Here is a 22,305-nt window from a genome sequence, read left to right as displayed (position 1 = left end):
CAACACTGATCGCGAAGCATTGCAAACCTTTCACCGAGGGTGAATTTATCAAAGACTGCATGATGACTATGGCGAAGAAAATATGTCCCGAGAAGCAGCAAGAGTTTGCCAAAGTTTGCCTGGCACGTAACACCGTAGCACGCAGGATTGAGGAAGTGTCGTCAGACATCAAAAGACAATTGGGGGTCCAAGGAAAGGAGTTTGATTTTTTTTTCGCTGGCTTGCGACGAAAGCACAGACGCCTCGGACACTGCCCAGTTGCTTATTTTTTTGAGAGGAGTGGACAATGAAATGAACGTTACTGAAGAACTACTTGACCTGCAGAGCCTGAAAGCCCAAACGAGAGGAACAGACCTATTCTCTTCTGTTTGCGCTGCCGTGGATGACTTAAAACTCCCGTGGAATAAAATTTCTGGGATTATTACGGACGGCGCACCATCCATGGCTGGCGAACGAAGTGGATTAGCGACACTAATATGTAACAAAGTAAGTGAAGAAGGGGGTAGCGCTGTAAAACTCCATTGCATCATTCATCAGCAAGTTCTGTGTGCCAAACATCTCCAATACGAACATGTTATGAAACCGGTGATAAAGGCTATTAACTATATTCGCTCCAGAGCGCAATGCCACCGCCAGTTTCAACAGTTTCTCAGCGATGTTCATGCAGAATATGGAGATGTTGTCTATTTCACTGACGTGCGATGGCTTAGTCGGGGTTCTGCACTGTCGCGCTTCTACTCTCTTAAGCAGCAAATCTGTGAGTTTTTGGCTGAAAAGGGACAACCTATGCAAGAACTAAATGACCCCATGTGGCTAGCTGATTTGGGTTTTCTAGTTGACATTACAAAGCACCTTAATGTCCTGAACACCAGTCTCCAGGGACCAGACGGAGTCATAAACCAACACATCAAAGCCTTTGGAATCAAGCTCAAACTGTTTGAAAGACACCTGTCGCAGACCCAGCCCAATACTGCACATTTCTCAGCGCTGCAAGAAATCATAATCAGATTCCCAGAGAGCAATATCAGTGCACAAACGAAGAGGTACGCATCAGATATGAAATCTTTGGCTGAAGAGTTCACACAACGCTTTCGGGATTTTGCAGCTATTGAGAAGGACATCGCTCTTTTTTCATCACCTTTCTTCGTGGACACAGACAATGTTCCAGCCCATTTACAGCTGGAGCTCATTGAGTTGCAGTGTGACGCCGAGAGCCGTAGTCGGCACCAGCAACTTTCTCTTGCCAACTTTTACAGAGAGCTGGATAAAGGCAGGTTTCGAGAGATTCGAGAGTTTGCTAAGAAAATGTTGAGCTTGTTTGGGTCGACGTATTTGTGTGAAAAGACATTCTCTGTAATGAACTTAAATAAGAGTCGTCTGAGGACACGGCTCACAGACTCTCATCTGCGAGACATCTTGCGCATTAATACTTCTGCCTTTGAGCCAGACCTGGCCTTTGTGCTGCAGTCCAGATCTCAGTATCACCCGTCACATTAATGCAGGCAAGTCATTTGTCATTAAAATAACTGACTTAATTTTGTTTTGTTCAGTCACAAATTCAGACAAGTTGTCGGTTTTCATTCCAGAATAAAATTTTCAATCAACATTTATATTTGATATGTCATATATATCAAATTAGTCCTGCACTTGTGGTAATCATTTCTGTTTTTCAAAAATTCTGTGGACATTGAACTCCCATGATGATAATATAATTCATGTTCATAATATAATTCATGTTCAAATATTATTTGCACTCAAGAGTATAATTACTTCTGTTTAAGAATAAAAAGTTAAGCAAATATTCAATTGCATGTGATGTTCATATTTCAAATGAACCAAAATACATGTTTGATGGTTTAAATGCAAATAAAAAAGCAAAATGTGAAACACAGAATCGCTTGCTAAAATGTGTTTGAATATATTGTTGTTTATGCAGTGAATGTCAGCCGAGGTCGGCCCCCTCCACATTTTGCAACTTCAAATCCGGCCCGCTTTGCAAAAAGTTTGGACATCCCTGATCTAGAGGATGTAAAAGGTTTACACACTTCTGTTCAAATGCCAGTATTTGTGGTTTAAAAACTGAATCAAATTTCATAATTAAACAATCTCATGCTAAACAGGAGTCGGCAACACCTGCCACCATTTTAACTGCCCCTGATTAATACCAAATAAATAAACTTAAGCTGTTTGCAGAAGCCTTGAGATTATGTGCTAACTAATGTCTGAAGAGAACAAGATCACATAGAACACCAATTGTTTGAATACCATTTATTTCATTTTGTTCCTTGGGTACAATGACAAGTGACAGGAGAACAACCTGGCTGTTGTTGTTGGCATTGGCCAAATTCAAGTTAATGAGTGTAAATCTAAAAAGAAAAATATGTTGAAACATGCATGAGCAAAGGATATTTGGGTAATAATTCAACACAACAGTAAAAATATTTAATCAGCATATACATTAAAAGCATAAAAACACACGAATAAAAGTTCAAGAAATTATTTGTCTCAATATACTTTTGTGTCTTGTGTGTAGTGTATGCCTTTAAAGCATAAGTGATTTTTAAATATATTACTTTTGCATTAATGAAATGGTATCAGGCACTGAGTGATCATGGTATTCCCAAATGGTAACTGCAATGACTTCATCTTTTAAAACAATGCATTTAATTTTGAATAGGAATATTTCAGTGAATGAAGCAAGCATCTTTCAGCGGGCATTTTACGAATCAACTCAAATATTCATCACACTTGAACCTCCTTTAGTCACAGATTCCCTAAATTCTTAAATGAAGACAAATGTATTGGAGGAGGCTGCCATGTGAGGGGTTAGAGGTCACTCTCCCCGTAGAGGGCGGTGGAGAAGGCCGTGTAGTCCAGCGCCCCCGGTGGCGCTCCTGGGAATCTGTAGGGCGGCATCCTCATGATGCAATATTCGGCTTGCTCGGGAGGAAGTTCTCTCCTCAGCTCCTCCACCAGTATGTACGGCTGTGACGCAATTCAAAGTCAAGGATTTGACAAACAATCAAATACTGTAAAGTGGTACCTTGACTTACAGAGTAAAGATTGTTTTAATGACCCATCTTAAAACTAAATGTATTCAAAGTGTATATAAAATCAATTTTCCCATTTGAAATGACACAACAGTGAATCTCCGCGATGTGAATGGGAGAGGGGCCCGAGTCATTGATAGTGAGAATCTGTTTGTTTCAACAGTACCTTGGTACCACAATGGCACAAGAAGGCCTCAAAGTCCTACTTTTGGCTAAATGAAGCTCCTCAACTCACATCAAGATAGTTCCATGGCACTGAGATGCCGCAAGATGGTAGCAAAGCACTACATTGGTCGAAATGAAGCTCTGCAACTCACTTCAACAAAGTTGCTTGGCAGCAAGATGGTCACAATGCACTAGTTTTGGCTCACGTCAACAACATTTCTGGGCACCGAGGCACTAAGGATGCTGGCAAAGCAATACGTTTGTGGAAAGAAAGTACCTGAACTCAAATCAACATAGACACTTGGTGCCAAAACGTCAGAAGATGGCAGCAAAACATTACTTTTATTGCCTTGGCATGGGCACAAAAACAGCGAATAGGTGAGTATTTCAGCAAATAATTGAGTATTGTTTATTCATTTATTTATTTTTTTAATCTGCAAATATGTGAATGCCGAATTGTTAATATGCGCACCTCCAATCTCGCCAGTGATCAGCAACCAAGCGACAGGTCACAACTCCAAAAAGCTTTTAGGTCGGGGCAAGTCAAGGTCACACTTTACCAAACCTCTTATAACTTGGAATGTGTTTTTGTCTGTGTTGCTGTCATTCCGATTCCTCAAACACAAACCTTGTCAGCCGCCAAAATCCGGAAGGACGCCACAACTTGCTCTGCGGTGTCGGTATCAGCAGTTTCTCTGGTCATAAAGTCGATGAAAGACTGGAAGGAGACGATTCCGGTGCCATTGGGATCCACAAGGATCATTATCCGGGCGAACTCCACCTCGCCCTAAATAGGACAGACAAAGAGCGGTTCTGAATATTATGTACACACAAGCTATCTGCCAGTGATTGATTGCCGTCCGTGCGTATTTAAAACACCTCACCAAATCGTAGCCCATAGAGATGAGGCAGGCTCTGAAGTCATCCGTCTCCATGGCACCATTCTTCTTCTGTGGTAGGAGGGGGAGATCATATTTAAGTTATGAACAGGAAAAGGAAGGCTAGATTTACATTTTGGGCCTGCATGCTTGATTTTAATTGAATGTTTATATCCAATTGTTTTGACCAGGCGCGTAAATAACTCCACAAGAGAACACAGTAGAGCAAATAGTAATACATAAATAATAAATATTAGAGATATTTAATATTTAATACATTTAGTTGGCCTGAGGTCAGTCTTCCCCCCAAATGAGGTTTGAGGGAGTCTGCTAGCAACAAGCATTTTGCTTACTGAAACAAAGGACATACCTCGAATGTAGCACATATAGACATCTTTAACTCATTCACTACCACCTTAGAAAAAAAATTATCTTTGACGTCTATAGCCGTCAATGGCAGTAAATGAGTCAATTGTGCATGCTTTCGTTGTAATTTATTTATTTATTTTTTTTTTTTGTGTTGTTTGGGCAGACTCAAGTGTCATTAGATCAGATGGGTGGGTTCGTTTATATCAAACTGCCATTGACTGGGTATAACATGTATATGGGTATGTGTGTTTACGCTGACCTCACCATGGCAGATGTGCAATACTTATTGGACTTGTATCCCAGCTAAACATATTCGATACATTTACTTATTTATATACTCATGCTGTCATGGCACATATCCTTCATTGTGACTCACGAGAGAAATATAGAGAAGACATTATGTCACTTGAGCCATACGGTGTAAATAGACTCCAGATGCCATTGAAGTATCTGACTTGGAATATTCAAAGATTAAATGAACACATACGTGATGCAAACAGCGTACGGCAGAGCAAGCAATCGCAATCTTTACCCGATCAAAGTGGTTGAAAGAAGTTCTGAATTCATTCATCTGCTTCTGGCTGATGCCCTTGGCGTCGCGGGTGAGGATCTGGGTTTCGATCTCGTTGATGGTGCGGGCAACGGTGGTGAGGAGCAGCTCCCAGCCAACGCGGATGTGCTACACACGCAAAAGCATAGAAGACAATACTCTGACGACAATAGACAATTTATTCCCCAAATAGTGGCCTATGGCTAGCACGGTGTCCGAGTGGTTAGTACTTCACTATTCATGGTTCAGATCTTGGCTCCAACTGTCCTGAGTGGAGTTTGCATGTTCTCAGCTTGCATGCATGGATGGAAAGTCGATTGATTTAATAATCTTGAAATCTAGCTTCAAGTCCATGAAATAGTACACTCTTTGTCCTCATTTAGTAGAACTGTGTCAACGTTGCTTTTTTTTTTTTTTTTTTACTGCTGTGTTTATAAATCATATAGATTCATTAAAAATGCATTATTCATTATAAATTCTCTGGTGGTTCACAAGTAGCAGGCTCTTTGTTTGAGATGACACACTGCTGGTGCTGGACTACACACAACTAATTTCGGTGGGGTCACCAACCTTTTTTGAGAGCTACATTTTGAGTACTGATTAATGCAAAGGGCAAACAGGTTGGTCAGCACACATATCATGTAAATGATTTCTCACAATAATTATCAACAAGGATTGAGCAAGGTTGGAAATGAATAATCAATATTGCAACAATTTTCAAATGACAACATTCCTAGGAAATCACAATGCCCCATCACTGGTGCGCTATTTAGACAGCAGAAGGCGTGGCACCTGTAAAGCTGATGCCTATGAGGGTGCTAAAATACAGAAAAAAAAAAGAAAGACCCTCAAGGTTATTGAAACGTTTTTTGTGAAGGAACAAAAGCAAATAACACATCTTTTATGCAAAATTGTACCTCCATGGTGTAGTTGGTGTGCTTGTTGTCAAACACCAGCGACTCCTGGATGAGCTGGTGGTCACCCTCCAGCTTGTCGATGTTGGGCTTGTAAGCGACGATGACGTGCTCGCACTGCTTCAGTTGGGTCATCTGGTCCTCCAGCGTGCCGCCGATCTCCAGGGAGCAGCGGCCAATCTCCTGTTCAACAAGGTCAATTACTTCCGTTGCATCATCGCAATTGCTTTCCAAATACCACACAGTCCATTTGCCTTTGTTCTGAGCAAATCGTCCGCATATTAAAGTTTAGTCATGTCACCGTGCAGTTACGAGGGCGTCTCCTCAATGACCTACTCTCTTTTGTACAATGTATTTAAATATTATTATCCTCCAGGAGATGGCCATAAGCGTATGAAAGCGTCATGTCATGTCTAACCTCCATCCTAGTCTGGATCCAGGGTCCGATTAAATTAGCCTGCGCGGCAAACTGCCGTCTCAACCTTTCATGAGAATGCTGGCGTGCCAGCTCTTCCTGCATGGCGCTGTCTCGCTGAGGAACCAACTTCTTGACCTGAAATAACACGCACGGAGCTGACCACGCAGCGAGAAACGTTGACGTATGAATGGCTTTCAAAGCGGCGACTACCTTGTCCCATTTGGCAAGGAGCTCGTCGGTCGTGATGGTGCTGTAAGGGTTGATAATGTTGGCCTTGATCCCGTAGCTTTGGGAGATTTTCTGCACCTCATTGTGGATTCCCAGGATGGCCTGTCGCTCCGCATCCGCCTCAGGGAGAGTCGCTTTGAACTGCTCGTGGGCCGCAATTAGACTCTGGAGAGCAGGCGAAGAGGAAGAGGGAAGTGCTGAAATGCTGTTAAAATGTCGACGTTTTGTCAGGTGTGATCATTTTCTTCAGTGTACATATTCCACACGGCGAATCAGCAATCAGTTGCAATTCCAATCACATGAAACTAAGTTGGAGAATGTTAAAAAGTAAATTACCGTACTTTTTTATTAACTGACTTTAAGTTCTCTGGCTCTCAAAATGTTACTTCAATATAAGAACTCTAACATTATTAGAGTTAACTTTACACTACTGAGGGAACGCTGTGATTTATTTTCTTCCGTTTAGTAATAGTTTTACTGGATAAATGGTAGGCAAACGTGGATGTTACTTGAAGCTTACATTAACTGCATTCCTTAAAAAGTGGTTGTGCTACCAGATATTTTGAATGGAATTTATTTGGCCTCTGGATGTTTTATTTTATTGTGATTAGTCTCTTATTTTTATTGGGTCTGAATAAAATATGTATTTTAGAAATAAATGGAGAAAATATCAAAGAAAGTGCAACTCATTTTAATGTAATTTAAGGAAAGATACCATATCAGGATCGTTTTCGGAAAAATCAGAATACAAAATTCTGTCCGCATTGCACAGCCCAAGGCAAAGTCAAAAGTTGATAAGTGGGAAAGAAATTTGTAAATTTGAAAATAAAGTGGTATTTTGTCATTTTATTCTAATTATCCCTACATCCATCCAACGATTATAATTAATGAAACAAGTATTTAATAAAATTAATCAATTGCTGAATTTTTATGTAAAATTGTTTTTTCAAAAAAAAAAAAATAAGATAATATGTAATAAGATAAATGAATAAAAAAGAAATTAAAATTGAATAGCCTACATTTACTTAACCAGTTTTGGTAGAGAAACTAAATTAAATACAACACATTTACCATTTAACCCAGGGGTTGAAAATCAACTCGAATAGGTTACTAATTTTAGTTTTACTTTTAATGTAAACAAAAGTGCTTTATCTCTTCTACACTGTATGTTGTCCGAAGCACTTTCCGAAGCCTCATATTCATTATTCAAAAATCTTAAATGAAGACAAGTGCTCGATAAAATGGTGGATGGGTCAATGTCTTTACATCCAAAAAAGCGTCGTCGTCCATTGCGCTGTGAGCCTACCTGGACTTCCTCTAAAGTGTGCACCATAAACATGTCCTGCAGGTCTTCCATGGCCCCCTCCATCCAGTTGTTGAAAGGAGCCGAGCGCTTGGCAAACTCCAGGAACAACTGGTCGATGGTCTCCAGCAGCTTATCTGTACGCTGCAACAATTACGACAGGACATAAATCCGGAAAGATAAAGACTCAAAATGTCCAAGTTGACCTCTTCCATACAAATCCCATTGCTCCGCCCCGACCCTCACATACACACCTGCTATGACGACTAACCCCAAAGAGAACAACATTAGCATGGCCTTGTTAACCCCAACTTTGGCTCGATCGGAGGGGGATTGTGTTGAGAGGGATGTAGACAGACAACGGGCCTCTGTTGCTGTCATTCACACTTAATCCTCAGACCTTTTCCTGGGACCTCATGCAGTGGCAGGTCAGGAATGGTCAGCATGGATCAGAGGAAGTGGCCAGTGGGACTGGAGCCAGTCATAGGCCACATGATGACAGCCATGTCTCCATCCAATACCATATGAAACGCCTCGGGATATTTTTGTCGAAACCCATCCCGCCATCTACTCATGTGGATCATTAGCGCCCTCTGGTGGAGCCTTGTCACACATGCCAGCACATCCTTATGACGTGAAGGCAGGCGCAATCTGAGTTCTTCTTGCACATGTTACTTTAATACCGCTCACCTCCAGTGCTTCCCTCCTTTTCTGGGTCAGGGTTCCCAGCCGGTCCCACAAGTCGCAGATGCTCTGGCAGCGGTGGTTAACAGCTGCCACATCATGGTAGTCCAGCTCACTGCAAAAGAAAACATGGACCTTGATGATGGAAGTGGAATGCAGCATTTTCTTAAAATAATGTAAAAATAATGAACCAAAACCAAACTATTTGGGCCATGTCCACTCAAATATTCATACTGTATATTTTACAATATTAAAAAGAATAAAAAGAGATTGCCCCCCCCCCCCCCACACACACACACACAAGAGCCAGAGTGAAGACTTCTGCCTCCTGTGTTTTTGTGGACTCCCAAGACATCAAATTTTGCTTTTTAAAACCTCTGATTGGCAAAAATACACTTAAGCCTCAACGTCATTTGATTGGTGTTTATTATTTATTTTTTAAGCCCAGAGATAAACCGATTTATGTTAAAAAAAATCCATGTACGTGTAGACTTGAATGAGTAAAAATGTGCGAGTGTGGCTGCGTACTTTAGCTCCTGCGCAATGGCGGCAATCTGCTCCACTCTGTCTTGGTGGGCTGCCAAGTCGCTCTCAAAGGCCTCGTGTTTTCGAAGCATTGCCTTTATTTGTGTCAGTGTGGCTGTTTCGTAATCCTTCAGGGAGAGCAACATTTCTTTGCCTGACAGCACACATTCGGGGAGAAAGATTAGAAGTTGACACAGATTTTTCTCATGGTTCTAATGAACACTGTGGCGACAACGGACTGACTCGAGCTCTGCACAAGGTAAAAACAAATGACGGAGTATTCAAAAAGAAAGAACGTGTAAAGACATAAAGGGCAGATGCTAAGCGGATGCCAAAAGTCTACACACACCTGTTTAGGTTTAAATGATAAATCATTTCACAAATTTTTTCCACCTATCTCACATCATGATTGGCGTAGCTTTGCGAGCGTGAGTGCATGTCGCGTATGTTGTTTTTTCGTCACAGTTCGTTCAAGGACGCAAACGGTTTTAATGGTCACAAACGGTTTTTCTTGCGTGTGAACTTTTTCATATCTGCTTTGTGTACAACTGCTCACCACTGGCCCAATTTTCATGATTGGTGGCTTTTTGGCGAAACTTTTCGGCCAGGTGGTCCAGTCTCTCCAACCTGCGAATCTCCGTGAGCAGCCACTCCTCGTAGCCCTTCTCCGCATGCTCCAAGCCCTGCCATGCTGTGGCAATGTCCTGTAGGCACAATCAACGTGTCTCTCTCCTGTCCTGGCAATTTTCATGCCAAGTTCACCAAATGAAGGATTTAGAGTTACTTACAGACACCATTTTGCCCTCGGAGGGCATGAAGGCGGGCCGGTTGCTGATGCGCAACTTGGTCTGCAAGGTGTTGAAGTTGATTTCTAGCTGGCACTTCTCCTGCACCTTGGGAGGCTTGTGCTGGCGTCTGTAGTCCCGGAAGTCCTCCAGCTTCCTCTGCATCTCTGCCATCGTCTTCTCTGAGGTCCGGTTCTCCAGCCATGGAGTGGTGCGGCGGATCCACTCCAGCAGCTTGATGGGGCAATGCAAAGAGAATTAGGATATAATTAGGGCATGATGTGAGAGGGAATACCACGATATCGCTTTGCGGGATTCTTTTAAATAGTGGAAAACCAGCAATTGTTGCTCCTGTCTGATTTAAAAAACAATTATCTCCGGATTGGTTTTCGTATGACGGCAATGGGAGTCTAAAGTTGTTTTGAATGCAAATTTTGTGGAGGAAAACCTGACAGCTCAAACCAAGATGATTATAAATTGTGCACCGCATTCTTATTCATGATTATATCTCTCGACATATCTGTCAAGTAGATTAGAATTCCCGCTGCAGTACAATTACTTTTGGATATTTAGACTATATCTATTGAGTTTTGTTCTGCCTACAAACAGCTTTTTTTTAATACGCAGTTTAATCAGTGTCCCACAATATGTGTCATAAGACTTCCATTCGTGAATAATTTATCGATAGGGAAAATCTGAGGAGGAAAACAGAGAATCCCTCCTGAAATCTTTAAAAGTCCCACTTCATTCATCAGGTGAAATTAATTATTTATCAGCCACCCTTTGCGCTAATTACTCTTTTGTCACAACATGAGAATCTAAACATGAATGTCTACTTGCACAACATTTTTCATCATTCTTACCTGGCTGGCCAGTCTCTCATACTCTTCCATCAGCTTCTCATTCTCTTGGTTAACACCTAACACTTTACAGATTCTGTTGGCAGCCGTCTCAGCCTGAGGGGGGGGGGGGAATATTTTGTTACAGACAGTGACTGTGGGACATTCTATCAGTGATTTCAACATTGTTCTCAAAATATCACTTTTAGATTCACTGTCAGTGATAAATCTTAGCACAAACTTTGTCAAACTTTTGACACATAAAAAAAAAATCTTGGCTGTCTATGTACCACCAGAACAAGTAATCGATAAAATAGGCCATTATAGCAGTGCAACATTCTGCACAGTATGAGCATTTCATTAAACGAGACTCAAAGTGTGGTATGCAAATCGTGTTTTATGATAAGATGATTTTGCGAACCTGCTCCGCGCCAGCAAACGCATGATAGAAGCAGGACACATACGTCATGATGGCTCTTTCGTCAGGCTTGGGGGTGTTGATGATATCTGTGGGGGGGAGGTGAGGTCAAGAAGGGAAACGAGAGACATTATCCTAGTGGACGGATGACGCCAAAAAATATTGCAATCATTGCAACTAAAATTGAAAATGCAGCTGCAAGCAGTGATGAACGGGCCTTCGTTTTACGGCGGATTTGCTCATTTACTTATTAGTCCATTTTTGGCTCCTTGAGACAGTTTTTATCTGACTGACATTTGAACAGTTGGGGAAAAAAAAGCTCTTTTTTGATTTCCTAAATGATTACCTTCAGCGTCAAGCATTTTGGGAATGTCCAGGTGTTTCTCCGCTATGTCAAAAGCCAGGTTCAGGTTCCCCAGAGGATCATCCTAAATAAAGGAATACAATTCTACGTGACTAAACAACAATGTCAGACTTGAAATGCCACCGGGGCTGACCTTCATGCAACGGTGGACACGTTATACGTCCTCATCACTTGCATGCAACGCTCATCTATCAGAAGATCTGAAGCTAAAAAAGCCCATGTGACTAGCTTTTATTAGATTGAAGCGCAGCGGTTGATCAATAAGGCCACTAGTGTCTCAACGGGGAAATCAATAACGTTTTGGCGCAACAATCGCGGAATCCACTTAATGAGTGCTTTTGTCATTAATTGCGTTTCACATCAAGCAATTTATCTTGTGTGTCACAGTGGGGTGTTAAATGTTGACAAGAGCCAAGCAATCTGCGCAGTTTTTGAGTAAATCCAACAAACACATTCACCAGTGATCCCGTGAGAACCGAGCATGTAGATTTGGGGTGCTTTTGTAGAAGAAATTGAATCTACCAAGTCCGGGAAAAAAAATAGCTGACCAGCAATACAAAAATTTGATAATGTTATCTCTTGCTTATTAAATAAAGAGTTTGCTATTATTGATAATAGTGTACAATTTCATTGTTTGAAAAGTGAAGCCTGACTTTCGACAGTCATCATCCTAAACGCCTTCAATTTATGTTCTTAAAATGTCTTACTTTTGGCAACGACAACTTTAATCAGATATAGTCCACTTTTCATTAAAAAAAAAAAAAATAAATAAATAAAATAAATGAAATAAAATAATAAATAAATAAAATAATAATAAAATTAAAAAATTTAAAATAAATAAATAAATAAAAAAGTGTCAAGAAAGTGAACCATTAGACTGGAGGTGACTACCTGTAATATTAAAGTTACTACTTAAACTTTATTCACCTAAATACAACTTTACTCTCGCAATACTGTAAAGCTCCACTAATTGCAAGGGACAGGGACCTAACCCCTCAACATTTTTTAATAATAATATATACCACACTAAATATACCACAAACTGTCATCCCAAAGCACTTTGATGTACTCCCCAGCTCATCAGATAACATTACGCTTAGAAATAAATAGGTTACAGATGATTTCACTGTGGGTTCACTGAAGTCTGAGTATGTGTCCAAGTACAGAGTGTTGGGAGCGGTAGCTGAAAACGTCCCTGCTAACTGGACAGTCTGTGTTGGTACACAGCGGGAAAGGGATCACGCGCAAGTTCTGCCACCATTGTTCTCTACACTACAAAGGTGGCAGCTCGCAACATAACAGGCAAGGCCAGCTGCTCCTCGATCCAGCAGAGGATGACACGGAGGGATCAGATGATGCCAGGATGGATGCTTGGATAGACGGGAGGACACCTCGCGGCTCTATGCTTCAACAATGCAAGCCCAACAGGCACGCTCACCTGGAGCCAAGCTCAGCAGCTGCACAATGACATTGTCTGTAATCTCAAAAGTCCATGGCTGACTGAACGTGTGTGTGTGAGCGGGAGAGAGAAAAAGCAGAGGAACTTAGCAGAAAAATTCATGATGCGCCTCGTTGTGCTACTCCACTGAGCGAGTGTGTTCTTCTGAACTCTCACGAGGCCACGCAGGCTCTTGCGGCGTACGCGACGCGACTGTAATAGCAGGGGCGAGGCCGAGCTCCGCGGGGTCGAGGCTCATGTTTCCGTGAGCGTTCGAGCCGGTGTTGAAAAGCCGGCGCTTCTGGTTTGCGAGGCTGACGACGGATGAGTCACTCCTGCTGAACAGCCACTCTGGCCACGCTTGGAATTAACGTGGACAATTGTGAGCTCCCATCAATAGAGTTTGCCGTTATGTGTTAGCATCAAGCTAGCGGACTTCAAGGTGCGGCATCATTGTGAGCACAACATGAGTTGCACCTCTAATGAGATCCATCACAAGTGATGCATCCGAATTTCCACTTTCCAAAGACAAGAATGCACATTTTGAGTGACACGAACAAAGAGGTATGGATTTAAGATGATTTCAGCAGCATATGGACTTCTTGTTTAAAGTGTTCTGTTTTTTGTTTTTTTTAAGAGTGGCACGACATCCTACACAGTAAATTTAGTAGAGTACACTTTACTTTAAAATGCTCTATTTGGTTCCAGTGAACAGAATCAAATTTGAGAGTAAAATTTTCAGTGTCAAATTCTCATATTAAAATTTAACCCTGAATTTTACACTGAATATTTGACTCTCAAATTTTACTCTGTATACTGGGACCAAATATGGTCTTGTCCGATTAAAATGCACTCAATTAAATGAAATGTATTTTATTTTAGCTTGCTATTTAATTTAACTTAAACTCGGCTGGTGGGGCAAAGTCTGCTTCACACTTTTGAGGTTCTGGATTCAAATCAATTATTATTATTATTATTCAAACTGAACACCTGAGGACATGTTTTTATTGTGTGTCCTGCCTTTGGCAGATGAGACAACCAGGAACACTTTGACAGTGTCAATCACAACAGCATTACGCTAAGTGCATTTTTGTATTCATTTTATTGCTGGTGAATTTACAAAAAACGATCAGTGTTTAAAACTATTATTAATTTCAACTCAATTCTCAGTGCACAGTTTAGTCTTTTTGGGGTTTTTTTGTATCCGATCAGACTGTGAAATGTTATTACTTTACTGCGTGCGCATGTCAGTCAGTGTTAGTGTTTGGGGGCTGACACACAGCATCCCGGGTTACGGGTGACACACACGCACGACACCTTGCTGAGCTTAGAGTAGTCGAGCAGGTCGGGTCTGTGTCTGTGAATCAGGGCGCAGAAGGCCAGGCCGTCCTTCCAGCTTCACCGGCCAATGAGCAGAGAGAGCCAACATGTCAGTTTACAGAGGCATCTTAGCAAATCAAGCCGGCTCCTTCAAGCCCATTAAAGGCCGTCAATTTTAGGGATGGCAACAATTTTTTAGCTAAATTCTTCATTTTGTGGGAGACGCTTGTGCGATGGGAACTATAAAGTGTGATGTGATTAAAATGTGTGTTGATGAAGGAAAAGATTCGGAAACATTACTTTGGGAGGTCAAAGGTTGACTTACCTCACATGGAAGTTCTGAACATTGACATTCCTGTAGGGGGCAGTCTTTCTTTGACACCACAAGAGGAGGCCCTCTTTGGCAGATGTTTCTGCACAAATGTTAGTGGTACAATAGCAGCTTTTGTTTCACATTTGCACAAAGTCATGGGTGCTTCTTTAGAATAAATTAATAGATTTTTTTTTCTCCAAAGTGTTTTATCCGCTCACCTTCAACTGAAATGTCCTGAATGGCAAAGCGGAGAATTATTGTCCAGATCATTCCAAGTGTCATCTTCACATTCCCGTCCACAATTTCTGAAACGCAAATCCTATTAGCAAACGTGATGGTAAAACTTTCTGTACTATATGTTTTGCAAAGGCTTTGGGTACCTTCAGCGCCAATGGAGACCAGTTTTACGCCTTTGCTCGTAATGAACTCCAGTGCTTTGTTGACGTTGGCAATCTTGTGAAAGCGCATCTTCCCTCTGTCCGGCTTCGATAATCTCTCACCTGCCATTGTGGGAAGGTCGTGAGCAAATACTCCACACATTGAGGGATCATTACAGAAAACTGTTCAAAATGTGTAATCTGACCTGAGATCACTTCCAGAAGCAACATGAGTTTCAGTCCGTTTCTCAAGTCTTCTTCAATATTTTCAATTTGAGTGCCAGCTTTCCTCAGATGAGAGTTACACCAGGCAGTAAAGGTCTACCGGAACAAAGACAAGACGACAGAATGTAATCAACGATCAGACCGGTGCAAGGTTCCAGAAGGACCAGGACTTATATCAGGTATGGACCAAAAACAACAATGCAGAGGTCACAGACAAAACACAAAAGTTTGAGACCATAGATTTTGTTTGGGTTTTTGAGCCTTGACAACATTCCCTTGAACAAAGCCCCTCCCCCCTTCATCCCATTTTATATCAACCAATCAATGGACTACAGTGTGTCTAGCTCCAGAACTTAGATGCTGGACTTGAAATAGATCAACTGACTATGACCTGTGGTGTTCCCCAGGGGTCAATCTAATGGTAAATCTGCACATGTTTCCAGTTGTTGTATGTTGCTATAAAGTGAACCTGTTACCCGTGTCCTTACTGGAAACAAGAAATCAAGAGACTGGAATTCAATCCAGCACTGCTTGTGTACAACTCTTTTGATGGTCTCGCACCAAAGTACATCATTAACAAGTTAGAGCCATATGAACAGGCTCAGGCTCTGAAAAGCTCTCCAGCAAGTGCCTAAAGTACTCAGGGCTAAACACGGTGACGCTGTTTTTCTGTTTTGTGCTGCTGAAATCTGGAACAGCCTTCCAGAAGATGTGAATAAGTCCAGGCTGAAAACAGTCGTGTTCGGCTGTGTGTATTTTGCTGCACTCCTCGCTTTTAATTAATCAATGATTATTGAGATTAAATTATTTTATTTGCCTTATTTTAACTTGATGCGGCTGTTATGCACTTTTTAATGTGTGGTGTACTAATTGTGATCTGCAAATCAACTTGCGTGGCCTAAATTGAGACTTTTCATCTTTCATACTTTTTTCTGGCATTTTTGTTTGGTGGCGTGCCGTGGGCTTTTCTAATAAAAATGTGTGCCTGTTCCCAATTATGTCTGGGAAACACTGACCTATCCTGATTTAGAAGTGTCAAAGGTCACCTCTTTTCATCCAAACCATCAGAACAAATGTGCTTTGTGAGATACTGTAAACCCAGTTAAGATGGGATTATTGTCCTTCTCCTCTCCTCCTATTTCTGTCGGGTCGCTCACTCGCCAACAATGGATGAAGAGCCGGGAGCCGACCGCAGAGCTCAGCATTCCGGCTGATATAAGGTGTTAAATATAGAGTGCTCTGGGGTGCTTCATGATAAGGGACCCGCCGGGAGGGAATAACGTCAGAACGTGTCGTCGTGTCAGCGAGAGTGAAAATGTCATGTGGTGGACGGAGAAATTGTTCCCTGTTGTCCGTCACTGTGTGAGCACTTGAAATGTGATTGGTTACAGGCGCAAGGTGTCTCTCTTATCTAAATCATTCTTCGAGGTCACCCTCATTTTTTGAGTTACAGAGATAATAGAACACCTTTAAATAAGTGCTAGAGTGGCAAAAATATCGTGCAGTATCAGGATTTTACGATTAAATCGGACATTTGGTGCTTGAATGAATCACACTAGAAATGATACCATATTTTGAATATAAAGGACACCTTGATACACAAATTGTGCTAAATTCAATATTGATTCTCCATTTTCTATCCAGTATATCTTATATTAGGATCATGGGTGAGCTGGAGCCTATCGGAGCAGACTTCGGAAAAAGGAGAGGTCCACTCTGTGCGGGTTGTTTGTCGACGTGCCGTGCGATCGATTTCTACGGGCGTAGCTGGGAGAGAGTCTACCTCACCCACAACTGGAATGAGGACACGAATTATCAAAAAAAAAAAAAACAGATGGATGAAATCTTTTTTTTAACAATACATGACGCAATTTGAGAAATCATTTTCACATCCATGCCTCGCCTGTGGCTGTCAAATACAAATACATTTTATCATTGAGAGCAAAAAAGGCCATCAGATTTCACAGAGAGATCCCCCACAGGGTGAGTGACTTTGAACTGTTGCCATCCTCGTTAAGAACCGCAGCCACCACGGGTGCACAAAAGCGGATTCGGAATAGAGCGGCAAGAATCCCGCGGCCCACGTTTTCCGAGCACTCAGACTCACCATCATGCGGTGATGGCCTGGACTAAAAATATTTATGAATCACGGACAGCAAGGAAAAAGTCTGTAAGTCTATGGATGCCTTTGGGGACCTCCAAGGATGGAAAATAGATGAAATAGTCTGACTACAAAAACATATTCTTTTGAATGGCTGTCTTGTGCTGTCTTCACTCTGCCTTTTATTTACGTTTGTTTGACTTGACACTGCTTCACGGTATATTTCTGCAAGAAATTTTGATAAAATACAACCGAATGGAAAACGTTTTTTTAACTTCATGGTAAAACAATAGAAACAAATAAAATATATTTAGAATAGAATAGAAAAAAACTTTTTGTTCAGACTGAGTACAAGTACTTAGACTTGAATTGTCGCCAATACCAAGTGCTGATTCCGTCTTTGAATTGTCATGAAAATGTGTTCTATTTTGTATTTGCGCAAAAGATGAATCAAAAGTGGTTGAAAAACAACTACAAATTCAATACATTGAACACTTCGCACCTTTTTTCCGCCAAACTTTTGCGGACCGCCAACAGGGGTGGGTTCTCGCCTCACATTGGGCAAAGCGAGCTTCGTATGTGGTCATACATATTTTGCTAGCCAATTCACCAGAAGTACAGCAAGTTTTTTTTCTTTCATCTGGGCGGCCCGGTCCAAAGTGGCCCACGGTCCAGTACCAGGCCGTCACCTGGTGGTTGGAGACCACTGAAAACTAAAATGTCTATCAGAATAGAGTTTTTTTTTTTTATAAACAACACTATTTTGTCGAGCAGAATTACTCAAATACGTTTTTTTCGTCAAATCCAAAACTCAAACAAATGTCTTTCTATACACACTACTGTCCAAATTTCAGCCTCGGCTGTTCCCATGTGAACTCTCACATTATTGTAGCATAAGGGAAAGGCTGCTCGAAGTGACCCTGGGCAGAGCTGTGAATGTTCACTGTGAATATGTCAGCCACGACAAAGTGCACAGAACAACACGACCACCACGGCCAGAAAGAAACTTAAGCGGCTACAACAATGCTAAAGCCACATACTCAACCACACTCACTCAACTGCACTTAAAATAGGAGGGAAAAAGTACGTAATGGAAAAACTGCTAAATATACACATCTGATCTGTACTGTATTGTCAGTACCTGCCACAAAATAAGGCGTGCAGGTCACTACAGTATATTCCGTGTCACACTCTATTTCTAATCCTTTGATGACCTTATTTATCAGATGAGAGGCAAACAATTAGGAAGAATTAAGGGTAGTTCAACACTACTGTTAATGCTAATTGGTGTTACTAATGAAGTGTTTAGTGTGTCGACTTTACAACATATTTAGTGGGCCCCAAGCAAAATTGACTTTTGTAGGCCGATGACGATTTTGATATTTGGCAGAGATTAATCGGCTTATTGTTTTTTGTTTTTTTTTGGGTCCCTTAACACTGAATAATTTCAGGCAGAACACTTCACTTGTTTTACAATACTTTGTAGTATTTCTTTAAGTTTTCAACAGATAAAAATGTACAAGTCCAACAACAACCAGAAAAAAAAGCATGAACTGATGAATTTAACTTTAAATCCAGCCCGTGAATGTATCCAGCACATCAGCAATATAATGAGTGAGGCAAAACATGTTTTATGCATGATGCCCTTTAACGTCTAATCATATTTCTTCTTCTCCGTGATTTTCTTGTCCATGAAGTGATGAAAAAGCTGAGACATCATTGTCACAAGTCACATGTCATCTTTGACAGAAGCATGAATATAAACCTTATCAACATCGGTAATATACGGTTGCAGATTGCGTCTTAAAGGGCGCACGAGAGAATGGAGAAGGACGTAATTGACAGACAACATTGTTTTTGGCAGCCATGCGCACGGTCATTATAACACACAAATTGAGACGTATTCATTATAATAACAACACGCTAATAATGCACTCTGAGCATGAAAATAAATCAAGAGTAAATTTCTATTTCTAATTCATTTCTAAATTAAATGTTTTTACTTCCTTCCCATACCTTCTGAACAATATATATGTTTCATAAGAGATTAATATTATATGGGAATTTAATCACCACAACTCCGGCTGTTGTTTTTTTTTCTTGAAAAGGCCTAATACTGCCCAATTTATCGTCCAGCCGATTATTCGGACGGGTCGAAATTTTTAGACACGCATTTGCTGTGCTGTTTATGAAATTACGAAATGTATTCAGCTTCTGATTTGTTTTCACAAACAGCCTTGGAGTGACATTCGATTTGTTCAAATCTCTAAACAATTTTCCCTTGGGAAATAATGAGTTTTGAGTGATATTTCCATATACACTGCAGGCTCTGCTGCATAACAAATCAAGCACTTTCTTAACGAGTAGTCAGCCAACCACCAGGGGGCGAACACGGCCTCAGCTTCATTATAATGTCTCATCACATGCTGAGTCACGGCGAGAGAAGAAACTTGGAGAAAAAAATTGGAGATGAGAAGCATCATGGTGACGAGCTCGTGTCGCAATAGGGATAAGCATTCATTTTCTGGATTTCTTTCGGATATGATTTTAAGTGATGTTGAACAAACTAATAGCATATTCAGTATTCAGTTCGCCCTTGATAAATTGTGAATTCTTGAGCAAATCTGAAAACTGTTTACATACGGCTTCTTAAAAAGTACAGCAAAAATGCTGTTGTTCTCCCAAACATGATGAAACACTCGGATGAATAATCATGATAAGTGATTAGCATCTTGACCATAATAGTGCACCTCTATGCCCCCCGGTACTTGTGTTGCCACAAATACACCGTTTCCTCATCCCAACCGAGATGTGGAGAGGCTCGTGGAGGTTCAAGCACTGGTGGCTCCAGCTGTGCAAAGAAGCCAAGTCATAAAGCCCTAAAATCAACTGCCAGCATGGGGGGCCCAAGGCTAAATTCAGTCAGGCTGGCGCGATATTTTCTGTGCGCTGTCGCTATAAACAAAAGAATTCCGCAGCAAGGACAACGGGCTTAGCCCTACTACAATGCCCGCCCGTGGCGGTGGTTAAAATTAGACGCAGCGTCCATTCTAAATCCCGAGAGCATCATCATGTGTTGGGAGCATCTGTTGACAGCTCGCATTCCGAGCATATCGCCGGAGAGGGAGCAGAGCCGCTGGAAAGAAGGGTTATTGTGAGCCTAGCTTCCACCCGCCGCTGCTGGAGTCCATGACTGGAAATTTAGCACATTTCAATTCATTTGGGTTCAATTTGGAGATAACTTCCTCCATCTATGCTGGCGATGTACAGTGACAAGCAGAACATTCGAATGCAGTTGCAGTTAACCTGTGCATCCACCTTTTGCTATTCTAATAATCTGTCCTCATTAGTTGAGCAACTACAACCAACAACTAGTGAGGCAAAACTGCGTAGAATTGTCATAGCGTTGTGGAAAAATATTTCTAGAGACACAGTCGTTCGACATGTGCGCTGAACTGTTAAATACTCGTGTCTCAAAATCTCTGTGCGCATTAGACCACAGAGGTTAAAGCAAAGATGGTGAAGTTGCATTTAGGTGTGACGCTGCAAGCAAATGAATAAACTGACGACAGATGAAGTCAGCCCGAGTGTAAATACTTTTAAATTCAGATTGAAAATTTTGTTTTTTTTTTCCCAAATCCCTTTGATCATACAACCAATTCTTTGAAGCATTTTCTAATCAATGTCACTAAACGGTCTTGCAGTTTTTTGAGAAAGCTACTTTTTATTTCTTTACTTAGAAATGTCTGAATCTCAGTGTTTATATGCTATCATTCTTTAGTCTTTTAGTAATCATAGCAAGCTACTTTTGTTTTCTCTGCTTTGCTTTCAAATGTCTTGAGCCGTTTTGTTTGTCAGTTTCTTGACGTGTGAAGCACATTGAGTTGCCTTGTGTTTGAAATGTGCTCTACACTACCTTGCTTTGTCTCACGGGTAGCATAACAGCATGCTACTCGTGAGGCAAAACTGCACTAGTTGACAACTGCGCTATTAGTACGACTCATGACATTACAGCTGTCTATAGTTGCTTAAATAAATAAAAAATTAAAAATTCAATAATTGCAGTTTTGCTGCACTCGTAGCTGTCCTACTATAGTGTGCAGAAATGTCAGACAAGCAGTGGGGAAACGTTACTAGCAAGACAGTCTGAATTGTCTTACTTGTGGGGATAACCCAGTACACAGGTGTTAACTTCAAGGCCCGGGGGCCAGATCCGGCCCGCCACACCATTTTATGTGTCCCGAGAAGTCAAATCATGCACGACTTCATGTTTCTTGCTAAAATACCAAAATTGCAAATTGTTTTCAGTTTCATAATATTGCAAGAATTTTGATTTGTTTCCAATCACACTTTTAAAATGAATTGAAAGGTAGTTAAACATTTTCCTGGATTCTGATTTTAAAAACTAGTTATCCATCACTTAGTTGTGTATATAAAATAATAATAATATAATTATTTAGATGGGTTCACTGGCATAATGACCCACCAAGCAAACCAAAACTGTGATGTAGCCTGCGAGAAAAACGAGTTTGACACCCCCAAACTAGTACATGGAGCTGAACCCGGGTGTAAACAAAAGAAAAGAAAAAAGAAAATCTCAAAACCCATCAAACGTCGTTTATTCAAGTGTCTTGGTTGAGGGTTTTTTTTGAAAAATTTTTATATATACGTCCACTACATGGCAACTTTTTTGGACTTACTTTCCTCTGCTGTTGCTCCCAGGCCGGGTCGAGCAACATGTCCCGGTCCCACTCGTCCTCCTGGAGCATGTACTCATCCTCGTAGCCGTTGTCGTAACGCACCGTGGTCTCCATGTGGGTCATGGTCATCATCTTTAGGGCCTTTCAAAACTCGACTTCGAGTTTAAAAAAAAATACAAATTAAGTTGTTGTCAAGAATGGAAATCTTGTACGCCTTGTGACTCTTCTCTCGCTCTGGGTCCTACACACGCACGTTTTGCCCTTGTCCCCCCGACCTGACAGACGTCTGGCCCCGGTTGCCTCGAGCTTGACGGGAGCAGAGAGTTACCGTTAAGAGAGGG

At 41.2% G+C, this 22,305-nt stretch overlaps 1 protein-coding gene across 1 annotated transcript; it reads right to left on the bottom strand.

Annotated features, from left to right (window-relative positions):
* Positions 1-2,260: 2,260 nt before the first annotated feature.
* Positions 2,261-22,259, bottom strand: actn2b (actinin, alpha 2b). The gene is made up of 21 exons (XM_088304260.1): positions 21,965-22,259; positions 15,145-15,259; positions 14,942-15,061; positions 14,780-14,866; positions 14,574-14,661; positions 14,246-14,324; positions 11,473-11,554; positions 11,130-11,215; positions 10,733-10,825; positions 9,873-10,103; positions 9,641-9,788; positions 9,088-9,238; positions 8,566-8,674; positions 7,879-8,019; positions 6,555-6,737; positions 6,345-6,479; positions 5,930-6,109; positions 4,995-5,141; positions 4,100-4,165; positions 3,844-4,002; positions 2,261-2,985 (listed from the first exon to the last, which is right to left on the bottom strand). The coding sequence occupies exons 1-21, from the start codon at positions 22,094-22,096 to the stop codon at positions 2,827-2,829; spliced, it is 2,691 nt and encodes an 896-aa protein (XP_088160386.1). The 5' UTR covers positions 22,097-22,259; the 3' UTR covers positions 2,261-2,826.
* Positions 22,260-22,305: the final 46 nt, after the last annotated feature.

The sequence above is a fragment of the Idiotropiscis lumnitzeri genome, chromosome 9 (genome assembly GCF_059441095.1).
Source record: "Idiotropiscis lumnitzeri isolate Australia: NSW breed Sydney's pygmy pipehorse chromosome 9, RoL_Ilum_1.0, whole genome shotgun sequence".
Classification (NCBI taxonomy): domain Eukaryota; kingdom Metazoa; phylum Chordata; class Actinopteri; order Syngnathiformes; family Syngnathidae; genus Idiotropiscis; species Idiotropiscis lumnitzeri.
This window is presented reverse-complemented; position numbering and strand designations above follow the sequence as displayed.

What these genes read in the sequence shown, in the direction of transcription:
- actn2b (XM_088304260.1), bottom strand. Translation starts at nt 22,096, where the DNA reads ATGATGACCATGACCCACATGGAGACCACGGTGCGTTACGACAACGGC. An exon ending in GCTTCTGGAAGTGATCTCAG is followed by an intron (nt 15,062 to 15,144) that starts GTCAGATTACAC and finishes CCACAATGGCAG; the next exon opens with GTGAGAGATTATCGAAGCCG. An exon ending in TCCTTGCCAAATGGGACAAG is followed by an intron (nt 6,480 to 6,554) that starts GTAGTCGCCGCT and finishes GTGTTATTTCAG; the next exon opens with GTCAAGAAGTTGGTTCCTCA.